Source organism: Phocoena phocoena, chromosome 5, assembly GCF_963924675.1.
Source record: "Phocoena phocoena chromosome 5, mPhoPho1.1, whole genome shotgun sequence".
Lineage (NCBI taxonomy): Eukaryota > Metazoa > Chordata > Mammalia > Artiodactyla > Phocoenidae > Phocoena > Phocoena phocoena.
This window is the reverse complement of record NC_089223.1, coordinates 48,581,735-48,599,202: the sequence shown is the minus strand read 5'-3', so window position 1 is coordinate 48,599,202 and position 17,468 is coordinate 48,581,735. Positions and strand designations below refer to the sequence as shown.

The following is a 17,468-nucleotide window of genomic DNA, read 5'->3' as shown; positions in this document are numbered from 1 at the left end:
GCTCTAGGGCCTGAACCACATGTGGGCCAGAGCTGAGATGAAAATGTAGGACTTTTGAGTATCCATTTCAGTTATTATTGTTGCTATGGCTTTTCCTTAGTTCTCAAATGTGTGTGGGTATGTGTACATTTTTCATTATTTATCAATAAAAGTACAGTTTGAATTAGTAATAGAATCAATGCAGAGCTTAGCTCTTTTAGTATATGTTATTTCCAAGCTAAGTTATTGGTTTGGTTAAATTTTTGCAAATACTGAAAACTCAAATGTTCAAATGGTAAATCACAGAGAACACGGTAATCGTACAAATTGTTTAAACTCTTATGTAAAATTTGATAAGGTGTTTTACATAACTAATGAATTGACAAGGTCTTGTGGAGAAAACAGTTCCAGATCGCAAACATACGCAACGGATTTAGTCAAACAATTTTTTTGGCAAGAATACTATGACTTTTGTAATCAGTTGTGAGCCAATGAAATACAAAGATGAGTCTAGTTAATAATCTACAATTATTGGCTAAAGAAGTATATTAGCGCTGATCTCTGTCTATTCATCCTACCTTTTCTCTTCTATCAACCCCACAAGGCTTTGGCACAATGAAGTGGGTGACTTTTATTTCCCTTATCTTTCTCTTCAGCTCTGCTTATTCCAGGGGTGTGTTTCGTCGAGATACACGTAAGAATTCTATTTTTCTACTGTTCAACTTTTATTTTATTTTCCTAGTAAAAGAAGGTTTCAGTAAACCTTGAATCTTTAATGAAGTAAGTTTTCCTTTAGCATGTATTTTCTAGACTGTTATGATATTTTGTATTTGTGAACCCTTAAGAAGTTATCTTACATTTCTAACATCCTAGGTGAAACAAATAGTGAGAATTGTTTAGTAACTGTTATTTGCTATTGCACATGAGGGAACTTAGGCAGAGTGAATTAAACTTCACAGAATATAGTTGAAGATAGAATTCAAAACTCCAGATTCCCAAAGGTCTATCCACTGTACCTTAATTTATATAGAAAAATATAAAACCTGTGTTTTTAATCTTATAAATAGAACTTGCATTTATATTTTTCATTTCAGACTGTCCTCTCAGTGGCTGTTAATAGACACTGCAAAGGCATTAGATATTATCCAGGTTTGAATATAAAGCTATAAATATTTAATGATTTTTCAAATAGTATCATTTGAGATTAAATAACTCTTCTGCTTAAATGCAGAAGAAATAGCTCACCATCATCCTAAGATTTTCTGTTGGGCGTCAGAGCTCAATATCTTGGAGCAAATGAATACCTAAGTCAAATGGAGAGAAACATAAAAAATAATATCTTAACCAGTTGTTTCTTTAGAATTTAAAGCAAATCTTTTTTTCCCTTTTTTTTCCTCCAGACAAGAGTGAGATTGCTCATCGGTTTAATGATTTGGGAGAAGAAAATTTCAAAGGCCTGTAAGTTAAAATATTTAAGAATGAACATTTAACGTTTCTAATAGTATTGGTTATAATTTTGAAGTCCTTATATTCCACTGTCATCAAAGATTCTAGAACAGTACTGTCCAATAGGATTTCTGCGTTGATGCAAATATTCTGTATCAGTGTAGTCCAATATAGCTGCCATTGGCCACATGTGGCTATTGAGTACTTTAAATATGACAAGTGCATCTGTGGATCAACAATTTAAACGGTATTTAATTTTAATTTATTTAAATATATATTGTCGCTTATGGCTAACGGCAACTATTTGGACAGTGTAGCCCTGGAACTCTTATATAACCTGCATGGTGGAAAGTTCCTTTCACAACTTGCTTACTAAATTCTTTTACCTAGCAAATAGTTCTGTGGTTTCTTGAGATGATTTTAATATTTTTTAATCTAGTAAAAGTTGAGAAAATAGTTTATTTTTCAAGGTCTATCTTATTCTACAGCCTGATTAAATATGTGTGTGGTTTTTGTTTTTTGTTTTAAATAGTCAAAAGGCCTATGTAATGCCCCAGTCTTAACAATTAGGTCTATTTAGAATACATTTTGCTTGCTTGCTCTATGTGTATGCATCTACTGACATGCACACACATATTTTTATACGTGGTGGAAATATAATCATCTTTGCTTAGAAAGCCACACATACCTGGTTAGGCCTCAGATAATAGCTGATGTGAGCAGGCTTTCTGGATAATAGTAAGAAAGATGTGTAAAATATAGAACATATACAAACACACTTTGTTTTCTAGCATAGCAACCTACTGTATGTTAAAATTTTATTATGCTACATTTTTCTATGTCCTTCGTTTCAGGGTGCTGATTACCTTTTCTCAGTATCTTCAGCAGAGCCCGTTTGATGAGCATGTAAAATTAGTGAATGAAATAACTGAGTTTGCAAAAACATGCGTTGCTGATGAGTCAGCTGCAAATTGTGACAAGTCACTTGTAAGTATATTCTGATTTTGAATAGTATTTCTTCTTCCTTTACGTAATCTTGAATGTTTACAAAGAAAACAAATACCACCTTAGTTTTCTCAATTATTAGTAAACGACCGTATTTGTAAGCAATGCTCAAAAGTGGGTATAGCCACTGTTTCTTCAATGGTAGATATATTCTAGTACACCCACAATTTAAAAAACCAGTTCTTTGTTGAAACCACACACAAGAGTCATAGTGTTTTTAAATGGAAATTTTTTATTTGTAGAAGTTTCTTTTTAAAATTTGAAGTTAGATTTCTTTTCATAGAGGCTAATAATGATAGTATAGTTTTTATCTTCAGAAAGTACTCACCTGATCTCTGTGCTAACTTTGTTACCCGGGTGAAATAATAGTACAGCTATATATTCCTCATTTTAGGGATATTCATATTTTTACATACAATAAAAAATCAGACTTTGAACTTGTGATATTTTCAGATAGGTCTTTAATATAAGGATAGCTTTATGTTTCTCTCACCACTTAATCTATATATACCTTTCTGGGGACAAGGCAGTTTTTTATTTATCACTAAAGCCTTTCTCCCTCTTATTTTTCTCTATATGTACTTCTGCCTCAAGGCAGAATCAGTTCTTTAGCTACACACAATAATATTGCTCTAAATATGAATTTTAAAAATGTGTCTTTTTAAAAAAATTAATAAATTCTGTCTTGAGCAGCATATTTTCCCTAAAGTTATAATTACTTTCATAATAAAAATTAATGGGGACAGAAAGGATTCATTTAATGGACTATGCATTGAGGCAAATATTTCTAGAACAAAAAAAATCTATATTTTAATACAATAACAACTAATGCATGGTAGATTATGTTACTCCTCAGTTTTTGAATGGTATCCACTAAAAAGTTGAACCTCTCAAAAAGGAGCAGATCAAATGAGAAACTATATGAACACTTCCCTCCCTAATGTGAATTCACTTGCTACTTAGAGGATAGTTTTCCTTGAGTTTTTATTATAATGATTGTTCTCCTAGCCTTTAGCCTCAGGTAGAAATAGGAGTTATGCTCATTCGTTAAGGTCATTGCCTTTTTGCCCTTCTGTTTTATCCACTATAAGTGATAGTGTGACAGTTAATTCTTATGGAAATCACACATAGATGGTCAAATCAAGGGAAGGTCTCTAAATCTGAGAAAAATGTGGATTTTTATATGATTTACTAACCAAGGATTACCAAGATATTAATTCCTTATACTATTCTTCGGGTATAAGGAAAACAAAAGTCTGCCCAGCAATTTGACACCTGTTCTCTTTCACTCAGCACACTCTCTTTGGAGATAAACTGTGTGCAGTTGCATCCCTTCGTGAAACCTATGGTGAAATGGCCGACTGCTGTGCGAAACAAGAGCCTGAGAGAAATGAATGCTTCCTGAAACACAAAGATGATAATCCAGACCTCCCTAAGTTGAAACCAGACCCTGATACTTTGTGTACCGAGTTTAAGGAAAATGAACAGAAGTTTTGGGGAAAGTAAGTAATCAGATTTTTAAGCTTCAAAATTAAAAATTATGGAATAGGTCAAGACTCATTATAACAATTACTATTTTGAAAAATATTATCAACATTAAGACTTGAAGCTTCTGTTCTAATGACAATTTTCAAAGAAATAATATATGATACTACAAAATTCTACATGCTGAAAAAGTCGATCAAAGATCTTTTGGAGTTCATCAAAACAGGATATGATCTGTATGAAAATATTTGAAGATGACATGTATTAAAATATTATAAAGATATATATATATGTAGTATTCTCAGAATTTAGTTCATTTTAGTCAATAACATATCACTGATATTTAACTAATTTATGCATGTGTGTATATTTATATGTACATATATGTATGAGTTTAACATTTTCACTGACTCAAAGAGTGACAAAGGCAAGTTCATTATGTGCAAATTGAGCTTCACTGGTAAATTAGATGTCTTCAGATTTTGGAGGTTCTGGGGAAAATGTAGATTACAAGTCTTCCTGCAATACTGTCTGCTATAGAAAAATGGCTGTCTGTTTTTTGTTTAAAAATTTAGATACCTATATGAAATTGCCAGAAGACATCCCTACTTTTATGCCCCAGAGCTCCTTTACTTTGCTCATCAATACAAAGGAGTTTTTGCAGAATGCTGCCAAGCTGCTGATAAAGGTGCCTGCCTGATACCAAAGGTATTCCCCAGAAGAAGAATAGAAGAATCAATTCATAATCAAATCTCAGTTTTGGGACATCTTATGGTTAGATTTAGGAAACCTAAGCCTCCAATAGAAACTTCTTTACGTGGTCCAAAAAGCCTTCCTCCGTCTTTTCCCCCTCAAAGATCTTTCACCTTTTTTGAAGGCCTATGTCTTCCACCTTCCTCCTTCTAAGATTTGCCTAAGTGGATCTGGTAGAGGGAATCGCTGTGTATGTGTCTAAATATCCTGCCTCTTTTAATAGTGCAAGTTGCTGTAGTGAAATACAGAAAATCATGTTTAAAATTACACAGCAAGGGAACACAGTTTTTGTTTCTCTTTTCATGAGACTTTTTTATTCGGAAGGGAACTTAAAGTAGGGGAGAATTTAACTGCATCTAGAAGTCTGGGTTTATTCATTCATTCCATAAATATTTACACAGCTTTCTCTTTTATAGGGAGTTTATTGATGTTATGAGAGTTGGTGGAGGAGGCATTGAAAGGGGTTATGTGCAAAATTAAGAAGTCAGCAAAGTTCTGTTCCCTGGGATATTAGCGTACTCTGTCCTTCCACTTTTCCTTTCCGTTCCCTTTTCCCTAACAACGGCTCCATGCTGGTTCTTAACTACCTGGAGGTTTCCACTATGAGCAGACTGACTTTTCCTCTTCCTACAGAACAAAATAGTTATTTGTCAATAGTGATACTTGGGAATTTAGGAGTAAATTCTCTCTTTAAAATTCAGTTTGGCATAGTCTCATCTGAGCTTATGAAGGGGTGGTCTGCGTAAAATTTTTCTTTTCTAATTTTTCCAAAATTGTTTCTTTTTGCAGATTGAGACTGTGAGAGAAGAAGTACTGGCTTCATCTGCCAGACAGAGACTCAAGTGTACCAGTATCCAAAAATTCGGAGAAAGAGCTCTAAAAGCATGGTATGTTAAACTTAGTTTGCATTTTTATAATGATGTAAATGATGATGGTTCAGTTGACAAAACTGTACACTTGCATGTCATTTTACGCAGTGCTTTCACACATATCTTTTTGGTTGTCTAAAAGGTAGAAATTTGACAGAGGTGAAAACCAGAGCATCAGTAACAATTTGTCATTATTTTTTTATCATATCTTTTCTAAGTAGTCAAGGAATCTAGAGGACTTTTTTGTTCTTCTAGGACAGGTGTTTAAGCTCCCATGTATTTATAATGACTGTGATCTTAGTATAATGGTCTACTGTTTTTATAAAGCTGTAGTCAGGGTCTTTTATTTAATTTTATCTCCCCTCCACCCAATTATCTTGAAGTGTCTGCTTGTCTTTTTATGTTCTGATAATTAATTTCAGCCATCAGGTTTTCTTCTCGCTTTCTTGTAGCACCAGTTCTGCGCTTAATGTCTTGTTTTTTCCTGGGCCTCTGTTTTTATATTATTAGCTAGCTCTAGAAGCATCATCCTTCAGTATCTGAGCCAAGGAACTCCCCTTCTCCATCTCCCACACCCCCGTCACCAATCCCTCCCTTCTAGTCAACACGAACAGGAAATAAAATGAAAATAGATATTTCGCAAACTCTCTAGAAACTGGCACTTGAACGAAGTATCTTTGCCTGTCATCCCTACCATCTATACCACCAAAAGCAACCAAATCAATAAACGAAACAACCTTAACATGAAATGATACATAGTTAAACAGGCTATGATTAGTTTGGGGGAAGAAGTGTCTTTTATCAGATTTAGGCAACTCCGAAATGATTTGGGAAAGCTTGTGGATGTTAGCCTTTTACATCTTGTCAGTGAGCTGAGAGATTATGCTGAATCAATTTCTTGGTAAGAATATGCTGAATCAAAACTCTCTAATTTTGTAGAAGTTATGAAATTTCTTTTCTCAGAGACCTTTGGAAGTCAGGAAGAATGTGTTTTAGTTAATAAAAAAAAAAGGATAACTGGAATTTGTATGGCACTTCCCAGTTCATAAAATGCTTTCATATGTATTATCTAATTTAATCCTCACAACAATCCTTTGGTTTAGCATGTTGTTGTGACTCTGTAGAGACTGAAGCTCAGAAAGGCTAAGTAACTTGCCTAGGGTCACACTGTTAATAAGCTATAAAGCCAGATCTGGAAGTCAGCTCTGGGCTCCAAACCTGATGCCTCTCAGCATGTTGCCATTTTTAGAATCCCTCTTTGATTTCTGCTTTCATGAATTGCTGGACTTCTAACAACCATACACACTCCTACAATGGATAATTAGGCCCTAAGGAAACATTTTGCCCTAAGATAACAATTTGGTTCAGAATTAGCATTAAAATAAGAACTGATAAATCTTACAAATTATTTCTCTATGTTATTTTATCCTAAATTTTCTTGTTATACGTAGTATTTTCCTAGTACTTTGATATAAAATGTTGCCTGTTAATAATATTCTGATGGGAGAATTTTCTTCTTTAGGTCAGTAGCTCGCCTGAGCCAAAAATTTCCCAAGGCTGATTTTGCAGAGGTTTCCAAGATAGTGACAGATCTTACGAAAGTCCACAAGGAATGCTGCCATGGTGACCTGCTTGAATGTGCAGATGACAGGGTAAAGAATCCTCAGTATACCTTTTGGTAACTTACTTGCTTAAGTTGGTAGAATCAATTTGTTTAGCATCAAAACAACTGAGAATGGTTTGAGATAGTTTTCTATGCTCTAATCTGCTCAATACTTGCCTTGCCTTGCGGTTCTTTCCTTCTTTGTTTCTCTTTCCTTCCTTCCTTCCTTCCTTCCTTCCTTCCTTTCTTCCTTCCTTTCTCTCTCTCTCTCTCTCCTCTTTCTTTCTTTCTTTCTTTCTTTCCTCTCTCTCTCTCTCTTTCTTTCTTTCTCCTACTCAGTAAGTGATCTGATAACCTCATTCAGTAATTTGTAATCCCTTTCATTCATATTCTGAGAACAAAAGCTTAAAACTGAAGTAAGACAGTTACAAAGGTAGATTTGTAAGAAGATTTTTTAAGGAGGTGGGGGAGTTGGAGAAAGGCTAGAATCTGAAGAGACCTTTGGAAATTATGTAACTTTTTGCTCTATATTCTCTCAACTGTCCGTGTTAAAAATACAAATATTTAGCATATCTTTTTCTCAAACTGAAAAATATGACCAAATACCAGAATACTAATCTCTTAGTACACTTTCTGGAAAATTTAAGGCAGTTGTAAATGTAAGTAGGGTCTGTGACTATGATCTTGACTAGTTTTTCAAAAATCTGTAACACTTTAGTTTTTTGGTTTCAAGATGCCTGCACTTAATTTGTGGGGAATATTTGGAAAAACAGTATTGAGTTTTAGTTTAAAATTTAAATGCTTTAACAGTAGAAATATAAAATTAATAAATAACAGATATGAGACCTTATTACTGACTAGTTTTTTTCAAATCAAGTGGAAATGCTTTAGTAGTTCTATCTGTGTCTCTAGACTTAGCAGCACAGACTGAAAATATTCACAGGACGCAGGTTGGTATATGTATGGTCTTAGAATAAAATGAACTTGTTCTGCCAACATAGTAAAAGTCTAGGGAGGAAGCACAGCAAAGTCAATTTACGTTGAACAGTTTCCATCAACTTGCTTGTAGGCGGATCTTGCCAAGTATATATGTGAAAATCAAGCTTCAATCTCCACTAAACTGAAGAAGTGCTGTGATAAGCCTCTGTTGGAAAAATCCCACTGCATTGCAGAGGTGGAAAAAGATGAGTTGCCTGAAAACCTGTCCCCATTAGCTGCTGATTTTGCTGAAGATAAGGAAGTTTGCAAAAACTATAATGAAGCAAAAGATGTCTTCCTGGGCACGTAAGTGGATAAGGAATGATCTTTCATAGTTTTATATGGTCTCAGGATTTAGGAAATTATTCTAGGCTTTCCTTTGGAATTGCTACAATCTTCATGCTGCCTACAATGTTTCTTTATTCTTTCTTCTCCCAGTCTTTAAACATTTTTGGAAAAAATTAATTTTAAAAATTGTTGTAAAATTATACATGCATATAGCAGATGCTCAATTAATAGAGAAGAGTACAAAGTACTAATAAAAGTTCATTTTTACACCCCCATTTCATTCCTTACTCCTTAGGAATATTTCTGGAAATACCTGTAGAAATATTTTGTGTATACATAAATTATATACATATTATCCATTCATGCATTCATTCAAAGAATATTTCTTGAACTTATATATCTGTGAATATATGTAATACATCTTTATGTCTCTATATCTATCTATCTACCTATCTATTGATATATCTGATGTCAGCAAAGAACTATAAAGAGAAGTAGAATGTTACCAGGTGCTTTATATTTGGTTAAAAAGACCAGAAGTCTGGTAGCATGGCAAGGCAGCGTTAAATGACAGCAATTAAATGACAAAATCGATGAGTATATAAAGTCAGTAAGTGTAGTGATAAACTTTGCATTTTTATTGCTCAATTATAATAGTATTCTGTGCACTAAATAATATTTCATAAAATTATGTAACCATCAAGAATTTACTCATACAGAGAGGAAAAAAATTCAGAAAATATCTCTATTAATCTATCAGAACCTTTTTGAGGTATAGTCTGAATCAAACAAATTATACCTAATAGTAACGGGTGTCATTCCTCAGACATTTAATATGTGCCAGACCGCATGTGTTTCACATAGATTACGTCATCTATTTCCTACAGTTTACCTTATGAGATAGGTACTATTATTAACCCCATTCCACAGAGGAGGAAACAAAGTCTTGATAGTTTTAATAAGTTGCCTAAGTTGATATAATAAAATAAGTGGCAGAGCCAGGATTTGATAGCTTTAACTCTGAACTCCCAAGTCCTTAGCCACTAAGCTTTACTGCATGGCGTTTAGTCAAATTCAGACCTTTATGATATGAGTTAATTTTGTGGTTAATTATGGGGTTTTTTTTTTATGTTTTATTTACTTATTTATTTGTGTGCACTGGCTCTTAGTTGCAGCATGCATGTGGGATCTAGTTCCCTGACCAGGGATCGAACCCGGGCCCACTGCATTGGGAGTGCAGAGACTTAGCCACTGGGCCACCAGGGAGGTCCCAATTATGTAGTTTTTCTTGCTCATTTGTCCAACTAAATCTATTTTATTGTCATCTTAATTAGGTTTTTGTATGAATATGCGAGAAGGCATCCTGAGTACTCTGTCTCATTGCTGTTGAGAATTGCCAAGGGATATGAAGCCACACTGGAGGATTGCTGTGCCAAAGATGATCCTCCTGCATGCTATGCCACAGTGGTAGGTTTCTGGAAGGAAAAAAATATATAGCTCTTTAACTGATGATTCTAATAACAGGAAAGAAAAATAGCGCAAGAATGTTACATAGTGCAATTTAGATTTTTTCTTAAGATGGTTTCAACTCTGTGCTTTTAAACATTATAGGAATAATAGCCTTAAATAGAAAGATCAAAGACAGCAATCTCTAATTCCACAAAATCTTTTTTTTTTTTTTTTTTTGCGGTACGCTGGCCTCTCACTGTTGTGGCCTCTCCCATTGCGGAGCACAGGCTCCGGACGCACAGGCTCAGCGGCCATGACTCACAGGCCCAGCCGCTCTGCGGCATGTGGGATCTTCCCGGACCGGGGCACGAACCCGTGTGCCCTGCATCGGCAGGCGGACTCTCAACCACTACGCCATCAGGGAAGCCCTAATTTCACAAAATCTTGACCATGCTTTTTCTCCTTTTTACACTCCTGAGAACAAAATAAATTAAATTTAAATGTTAAGAGATTTAACTTAGATATAAAGAAAGTTAACCTGATTCCTTATTAAGTATCAAGAATTAGTATCATAAGAAAGATTGTGAAATCTAGTACTTTAGAATATTTTCAAATCCTTTCTTGAGACAGTTTAAGAATGGTTTTACAAGAAATTAAGTGTGGAGAAGAAATCTGTTTTGAGAATATTTAGCATATTTAGCTATGCTAAAATAGAATTTTATCATGTTTGAGATATTTAGTACTCCTAGCACATATAGTGGTGCGCAAACTTAAGAATCAGAGGAAAGTCATTTTTTCCTCTACCAAGAAACTGGTTATATGCCAAGTGCCACACAGGAACTGATGACCAAGGTAAAATGTCTTATCTCAGAAAGCTCAGGGTCCAACTGGAGAGATGGCTTAATAATGATGATACTTACAATCATAGCCATCATTTACTGAGTTTTTACTATATTCCAGGCTATGTTTTAATTTCATTAGCTCAGGTAGTCTACAAGAGCAATTCTCTGAGGTGAGTACCCTGTTCATCTCCATCTTAGAAATGAGGGTTCTAAAGCTTTGAGACGGGAAGTAAAGTTGCACAACTAGAACATGAGTCAGGTTGGCCTGGCTCAAACATCCGCAGTTGCACTCCAGAGTCTGAATGTTCTTAATCACTTATCTCATACGGTCTCATCAAATAAACAGTTTGGACATATTATAATAGATTTGACATCAAAAATCTATTTTCATGGCTTTGGGCAGAAAGGAGGAAGGATCTCATTATGCCTAGAAGGATGAAACACAACCTGCATCTGGTCCTCAGGGAGAATGTTGTAAACACTATTCTTTTATTTTTCAGTTTGAGAAACTTCAGCCTCTTGTGGAGGAGCCTAAGAATTTAATTAAACAAAACTGTGAACTTTTTGAAAAACTTGGAGAGTATCCATTCCAAAATGCGTAAGTATTTTTGCTTATTGAGTAAACTTTTCATGTTCATTTAATAAATATTTAAGCCAATTTATAGACTACCTATCAGAACTTTTTTTTTTTAATAAATTTATTTATTTTATTTATTTATTTTTGGCTGCTTTGGGTCTTCCTTGCTGCACATGGGCTTTCTCTAGTTGCGGAGAGCAGGGGCTACTCTTCGTTGCAGTGTGAGGGCTTCTCATTGTGGTGGCTTCTCTTGTTGCAGAGCACAGACTCTAGGCATGCGGGCTTCAGTAGTTGTGGCTTGCAGGCCTTAGAGGGCAGGCTCAGTAGTTGTGGTGCATGGGCTTAGTTGTTCCGCGGCGTGTGGGATCTCCCAGATCAGGGCTCGAACCCATGTCCCCTGCACTGGCAGGTGGATTCTTAACCACTGCACCACCAGGGAAGCCCTATCATAGAACTTTTAATCTTGAAAATAAAGTATCATTTCTAATCACTCTCCATCAAGAAAGACCAGAGAAAATGAAATAAAATAGTTGATGGGGTGAAGAGGCCTATATTTGAGTGCACTTTAAAAAATTGGGCTCTTAAGTCTGGGAGGAAAAATATCAAATCTTGGGATATAGGAACTGAGGATGCCATTTGAAAGTTAAGAAATAGTTTATGAGCAAACAAAATATAGCAATGCTTCACAGAGCAGAAAATAGTAGGTCTTCAGTAGCAGTAGCTCAATAAGATGATGGATTAATGTCCCAATTAAATAGAGCCTTATCTGTGGAAGTTAAGACAGGAAGGGACACATCATTTAGTTATTTATTGTTCAGCTTACACATGTTAACACTCTTCTACCTATAGGTGCTAGGAATAACAACAATGAACAAGACATAGTCTCTTCCCTTGAGTAGATTATGGTCGTACGTTGGCTTTCACTGGTGATTAGCATTCTTAGTAAATGATTATTACAGGCTAGATACCACATCAGGTTGATTGCATGCTTTGTTCCTTTTAATTTAATCCTTGCACTATCCCTTTTGAGTCAGGTATATTTCCTTCCATTTCATGGGTGAGAAATTTCATCCATGTCTTTCAAATTTAGTACAGTGCTGATGTATGTTAAGCTCTCAGTAGGTTTTATTGAAAGAAAGAAGCAATTAATAAATATCTTAACGTCACTGAATTACAATAAGTAAGGTAAGCCACTTTCCTAAGATCATACAGCACAGGTGGATTCAAAGCTAGGCTTAATTAGTTGCTCAGGACAAGGTCTTCTCCCACATTACCCCGCCAACCTGGAGATGATAATTTTATGAATGGAAAACCATCTTAGTGGATTTTGGCTAAGTGATCTCTGCTTGACCTGATGTGTTAGAAAAAGACAGCTTCTTGCCTGGCTGAAAACACATGGATTATGTTGTTATAGGCTCATAATTCGTTACACCAAGAAAGTACCCCAAGTGTCAACTCCAACTCTTGTGGAGGTCTCAAGAAACCTAGGAAGAGTGGGCTCTAAGTGTTGTAAGAATCCTGAATCAGAAAGAATGTCCTGCGCTGAAGACTATGTGAGTCTTTTAGAACATAATAAAGTTAATAATGATGAACTTTTGCTTTTAGATATTGACAAAGCTAACTTTCAGAAGCAAGGGTGGGCTAATGTGTGTGTGTGTGTGTGTGTGTGTGTGTGTGTGTGTGTGTGTGTTTTGTGTATATGGTAATGGCAGCCAGGATTTGGTCACCTGTATTATCCTGACCATCAGAAAGAGGTTTTAGATAAGATTCCAAAAATGATAAACTGTTTTGAAAAAATTCTGTGAACTTTTAATGTTCCATCCTGGAATTTTCTAAATTTTTACTTTCTTTGGATCTTTTTTTAAATTTTTTTTTTTTTTTTTTTTGCGGTACGTGGGCCTATCACTGTTGTGGCCTCTCCCATTGCGGAGCACAGGCTCCGGATGTGCAGGCTCAGCGGCCATGACTCACGGGCCCAACCGCTCCGCGGCATGTGGGATCTTCCCGGACTGGGGCACAAACCCATGTCTCCTGCATCGGCAGGCGGACTCTTAACCACTGCGCCACCAGGGAAACCCTACCCTCTATTTTTGCTTTGCATCATTGGATCTTTAATATATCAGTATAAGACTATTTATTCCCTACTCCAAGACATATATCAGGATTCACCTCAAATTATTTAATCAATTATTTTCTCAATAAATTATTCTTAAAATGTAGACATATTTAATTAAAAGAGAAGACTTCAAAGTCCCTTATTATTTGTAGTTCTAAAAATAAGCAAATCGTTTTCTCAAATCAACCTAGGATTCAATGTTGCTAGTTAAAATATAACATTTGTTTTGGTCCTTTGGAAGGTAGGAGTTCATGGAAAACTTTTCATTATGCTTCCTTTGAACTTCTGCTCTCCTGCCTGATTTTAGCTGTCCTTGGTCCTGAACCGGTTGTGCGTGTTGCACGAGAAGACACCAGTTAGCGAAAGAGTTACCAAATGCTGCACGGAGTCCTTGGTGAACAGACGGCCATGCTTTTCTGCTCTGACAGTTGATGAAACATATGAACCCAAAGCCTTTGATGAGAAATCATTCACCTTCCATGCAGATTTATGCACACTTCCCGAGAATGAGAAACAAATCAAGAAACAAATGTGAGGAGTACTTCATTACTGCATGTGTTTGTAGTCTTGATAGTGAGAATTGTAAATTAAAATGAGCAACTTTTCCTTAAGTAGTGATTATATACCTTAAATACTTAAATATTGACCTTATTAAGCAGATAAAAGTGTCAAGAATAAAATGGATAGCATTTTGTTTTCTTAGCAAAAGCAAAAAAAAAAAAAACAGTACCATTCAGAATAATCTTGTGGATAAAAGCTGCAGTAGAATAACAGCTTAGGCTAGGTCCAGTAGAAAAAACTGAACTGATGCATTTTTGCAGATAGCAAATTAGTTAGTAGAAATCATATGAAAATTTAATTCTAGGCCTGAATGGTTATTTTCAGTTTGTTCTATGACAACGCACAGACAAGGCAACCCCTCAAGACCTGACTTTTGAGAATGGAACTTGGATTAAAAATATCTGGGATTTAGAGTTCTGAGGCGTGACTCCCTATTGCTGTCACAAGGGGTTATAATTGCATGAAATTTAGCAACATAAATTTGCTATTATCTCTGGTGGATTCTGATCGTGGACATAGACTTAAAAGTCATATTGCAAAACCTGTCATGCCCATATGACTCTTTCTCTAGCACTATTGTCTCTGTAGATGTCAGTGAAAGAGAACCACCCACTCCCATGAATTGGATAGTTTTATTTCCTATGGCCGCTCCACTATTAACTTTGAATGGGCAGATTACAAAAACCAAATATAAAGATTCTCAGATTAGAAACTTTTTAAATGGAGCCCAAGATAAGTAAGTTTTTCAGGATCATTTTTAACTCTCAAATTTTAAAACTTCCATATGGCATTACTTCCCAAATCTGAATAACATATAAATGCAATGACATCATCCTTTCCAGTGATTTACTGAAGAATGATTTGTTGAGATTTACTGACACTACAAATGTTGAGCAATTTACATTGATTACTTAATTTGATCCTGCCACTGACCCTACGAAGGTGTATTTTATTATCCTCATTATGCAAATAAGAATATTGAAGCTTATAATGGTAAGCCTGGGCCTCAGGTCCAGAGTTGTCTGGCTCTAAGACTTAGCATCTTAAGTAGCAGCACTACCATTTTTACCATCTCCATTTTTCTGTAGAGAGTAAACTTTTTTTCCGGTTTTTTTTGTTTGTTTGTTTTTTGTTTTCATTCAAATGCAGTGCACTCGTTGAGCTGGTAAAACACAAACCCAAGGTAACAGAGGAACAACTGAAAACTGTTATGGGGAATTTTGCAGCTTTTGTAGACAAGTGCTGTGCAGCCGATGACAAAGAGGCCTGCTTTGCTCTGGAGGTACTGGAGTTGTTTGCCTTCATTTTCACATGTCTAATTTCCTTTGCTGTTGCATTTGATCAAGCTAGGGGTTAGTGGTTGAAGTATCTGAAAGACATTATGTGCATGTAGAACAGGAATCTTATTCTTCATACAATTGTCTTACCAAATGACTGAAATAGCTCTTTTTTCTTTTAAATCTCCTGCTGCACTGTAGTTTATTACTAAGTGTTTGTAATGTTTGTTCTGTTTCCAAAGTTGTGATGTTTATGAATATAGATAGAAATATTTCTAAAGCCTGAGATGTTTTGGTAGAGACATCATCAAACCAAAGCATTAATTTATTTAAACATTTTCTTGAAAATGCTGGTTTGTGATTTGGTTGGATCTGAATGTTTATTTTACAGGTTAGTGTGGAAATTTATATTTAGATGTCTGAATCATTTAATATTCCCCCTATGACTTGACAGTAATTTTTTTATTCCTTTGGGGGCAATGATGCTGGTGAGCTTCCTTCTAGAGATTCTAGTACTAAACTGTTATTAAGGGATGTGATGTACATAAAATTACTTTGTAATCACCAATGGCTGTATAAATGTTACTTTTTTACCCTAATAGCGGTGCTAATATTTTCCCCACATCTGTCATTTCTTTGTATTTAGGGTCCAAAACTTGTTGTTTCAACTCGAGAAGCCATAGCCTAAAAAGAACACAACCACAAGCATCTCAGGTAACTACACTTTAGACTTTTTTAAAAAACTAATTTTAATAGTTATTATTAAAATAGTAAAGATCAACTGACCAGTGCTAACCACTGTTCTAAACTGATTATATATATTAACTTCTTTACTTCTCAAAATAGTTGCCTGAGTTGAGTACCATTATTATTCCCATTTTGAAGATGAGAAAATGAAGCCATAGATCAAGAAATAGGTTAAATAATTTACCCAAGGACTACCCAACCACGGAGCCAAAATTAAAGATTCAAACCAGGGCTTGAGAGTTAACCACTGGCCTGTTCTGACCCAATGTGACACAGAAGACAGAGTCATTCTACTATGTACTGGCTCAGGAGTGGGAAACTTTAGGCAATAGGCTGGACCATAGAAAGTGCATTTTTGTATGTACAAAAACAGTTCAATATCAGTGATTTCATATGGTTCAACCATATAGCTCAAGAACAAATTCATTTCATTGGAGAATATGATAGGTCTACCTTATGTGAACTTTTATTACAAGTAAATAATTTGCTACTAAGTTTCCAATGTGTCAACATGCTGAGCTTTAAGAGAATTTCTCTTCTTATGACAAAAAGGCCCACTTTAAAATTTAGATGTTTGAACATAAACATGTTTTACCCATTTTGGTGTAGTATTTTGGGGGACATTATAATAAAAAATAGAATGAACTTCCTTTTCGAAACAATTTGTCCAACTATTTTTTAGCATGAATTATTTTCATATTTTTTAAACTGTGATGTTTATTCCACTATTAGATTTTAACTTGCTCTTTGCCTATGTGGTAAAACCTTCATATTGTGCATTCAGGAAAGGAACCAACTTCATATCTTTGCAAATTTGGGCATTTCAAAATGTGATTTGTTTTAGTCCTAAATGGCAAGATTTTCTTCCTAGAGGTCTAACTTTGAGAAGACAACTTTTTTTGTTTGTAATTAACTTAAGAAGTAGGTGTTGGGAATTCCCTGGCAGTCCAGGGATAGCACTCCACGCTTCCACTGCAGGGGACACGAGTTTGATTCCTGGTCCGGGAACTAAGATCCCACAAGCCGCACTGTGTGTTGTGGCAAAAAAAAAAAAAAAAGTAGGAGTTAAGTAAATGACCCTGAGAGTTAATGATGAAAAGCCTGTGTGACGAAGAGAGGACTTTACAATCCTTATTGCTGTGTCCTCTCCCCTAGTCCAACAGAAGAATTCAGCTGCCATGAGTCTAGGAGAGGCTTGAATTGTTTTCATTGGTGGAAATTGCGGAAAGGCAATCTAAGCAATTTGGCATTCATTTGAAGAGATTTGAAAAAACACATGCCATTTTATAAACAGTAATTATATTTATCTTTTTGTTTTTCAGCCTACCCTGAGAGTAAGAGGAAAAAACGAGAAATGAAAACTCAGAGCTTATTCATCTGTTTTTCTTTTCTGTTGGTGTTAACCAACACCCTGTCTTAAGAACACAAATTTCTTTAAATATTTTGCCTCTTTTCTCTGTGCTACAATTAATAAAAAAATGAAAAGAATCTAA

The 17,468-nt window shown here is 35.2% G+C and overlaps 1 protein-coding gene across 2 annotated transcripts; it reads left to right on the top strand.

Moving 5' to 3' along the window:
- The first annotated feature begins 525 nt into the window (after nt 1-525).
- ALB (albumin) lies at nt 526-17,468 on the top strand. 2 transcript variants are annotated; one of them, XM_065877447.1, is made up of 15 exons: nt 526-673; nt 1,380-1,437; nt 2,280-2,412; nt 3,724-3,932; nt 4,491-4,623; nt 5,458-5,555; nt 7,060-7,189; nt 8,210-8,424; nt 9,741-9,873; nt 11,198-11,295; nt 12,689-12,827; nt 13,698-13,921; nt 15,101-15,233; nt 15,875-15,942; nt 17,298-17,468. In XM_065877447.1, exons 1-14 carry the CDS (start codon nt 595-597, stop codon nt 15,914-15,916), a joined length of 1,824 nt encoding a protein of 607 aa, XP_065733519.1. In that variant the 5' UTR covers nt 526-594; the 3' UTR covers nt 15,917-15,942; nt 17,298-17,468. The 2 variants fall into 2 exon arrangements, with proteins under 2 accessions (XP_065733519.1, XP_065733520.1); XM_065877448.1 differs by having other exon boundaries at nt 557-673; nt 2,302-2,412.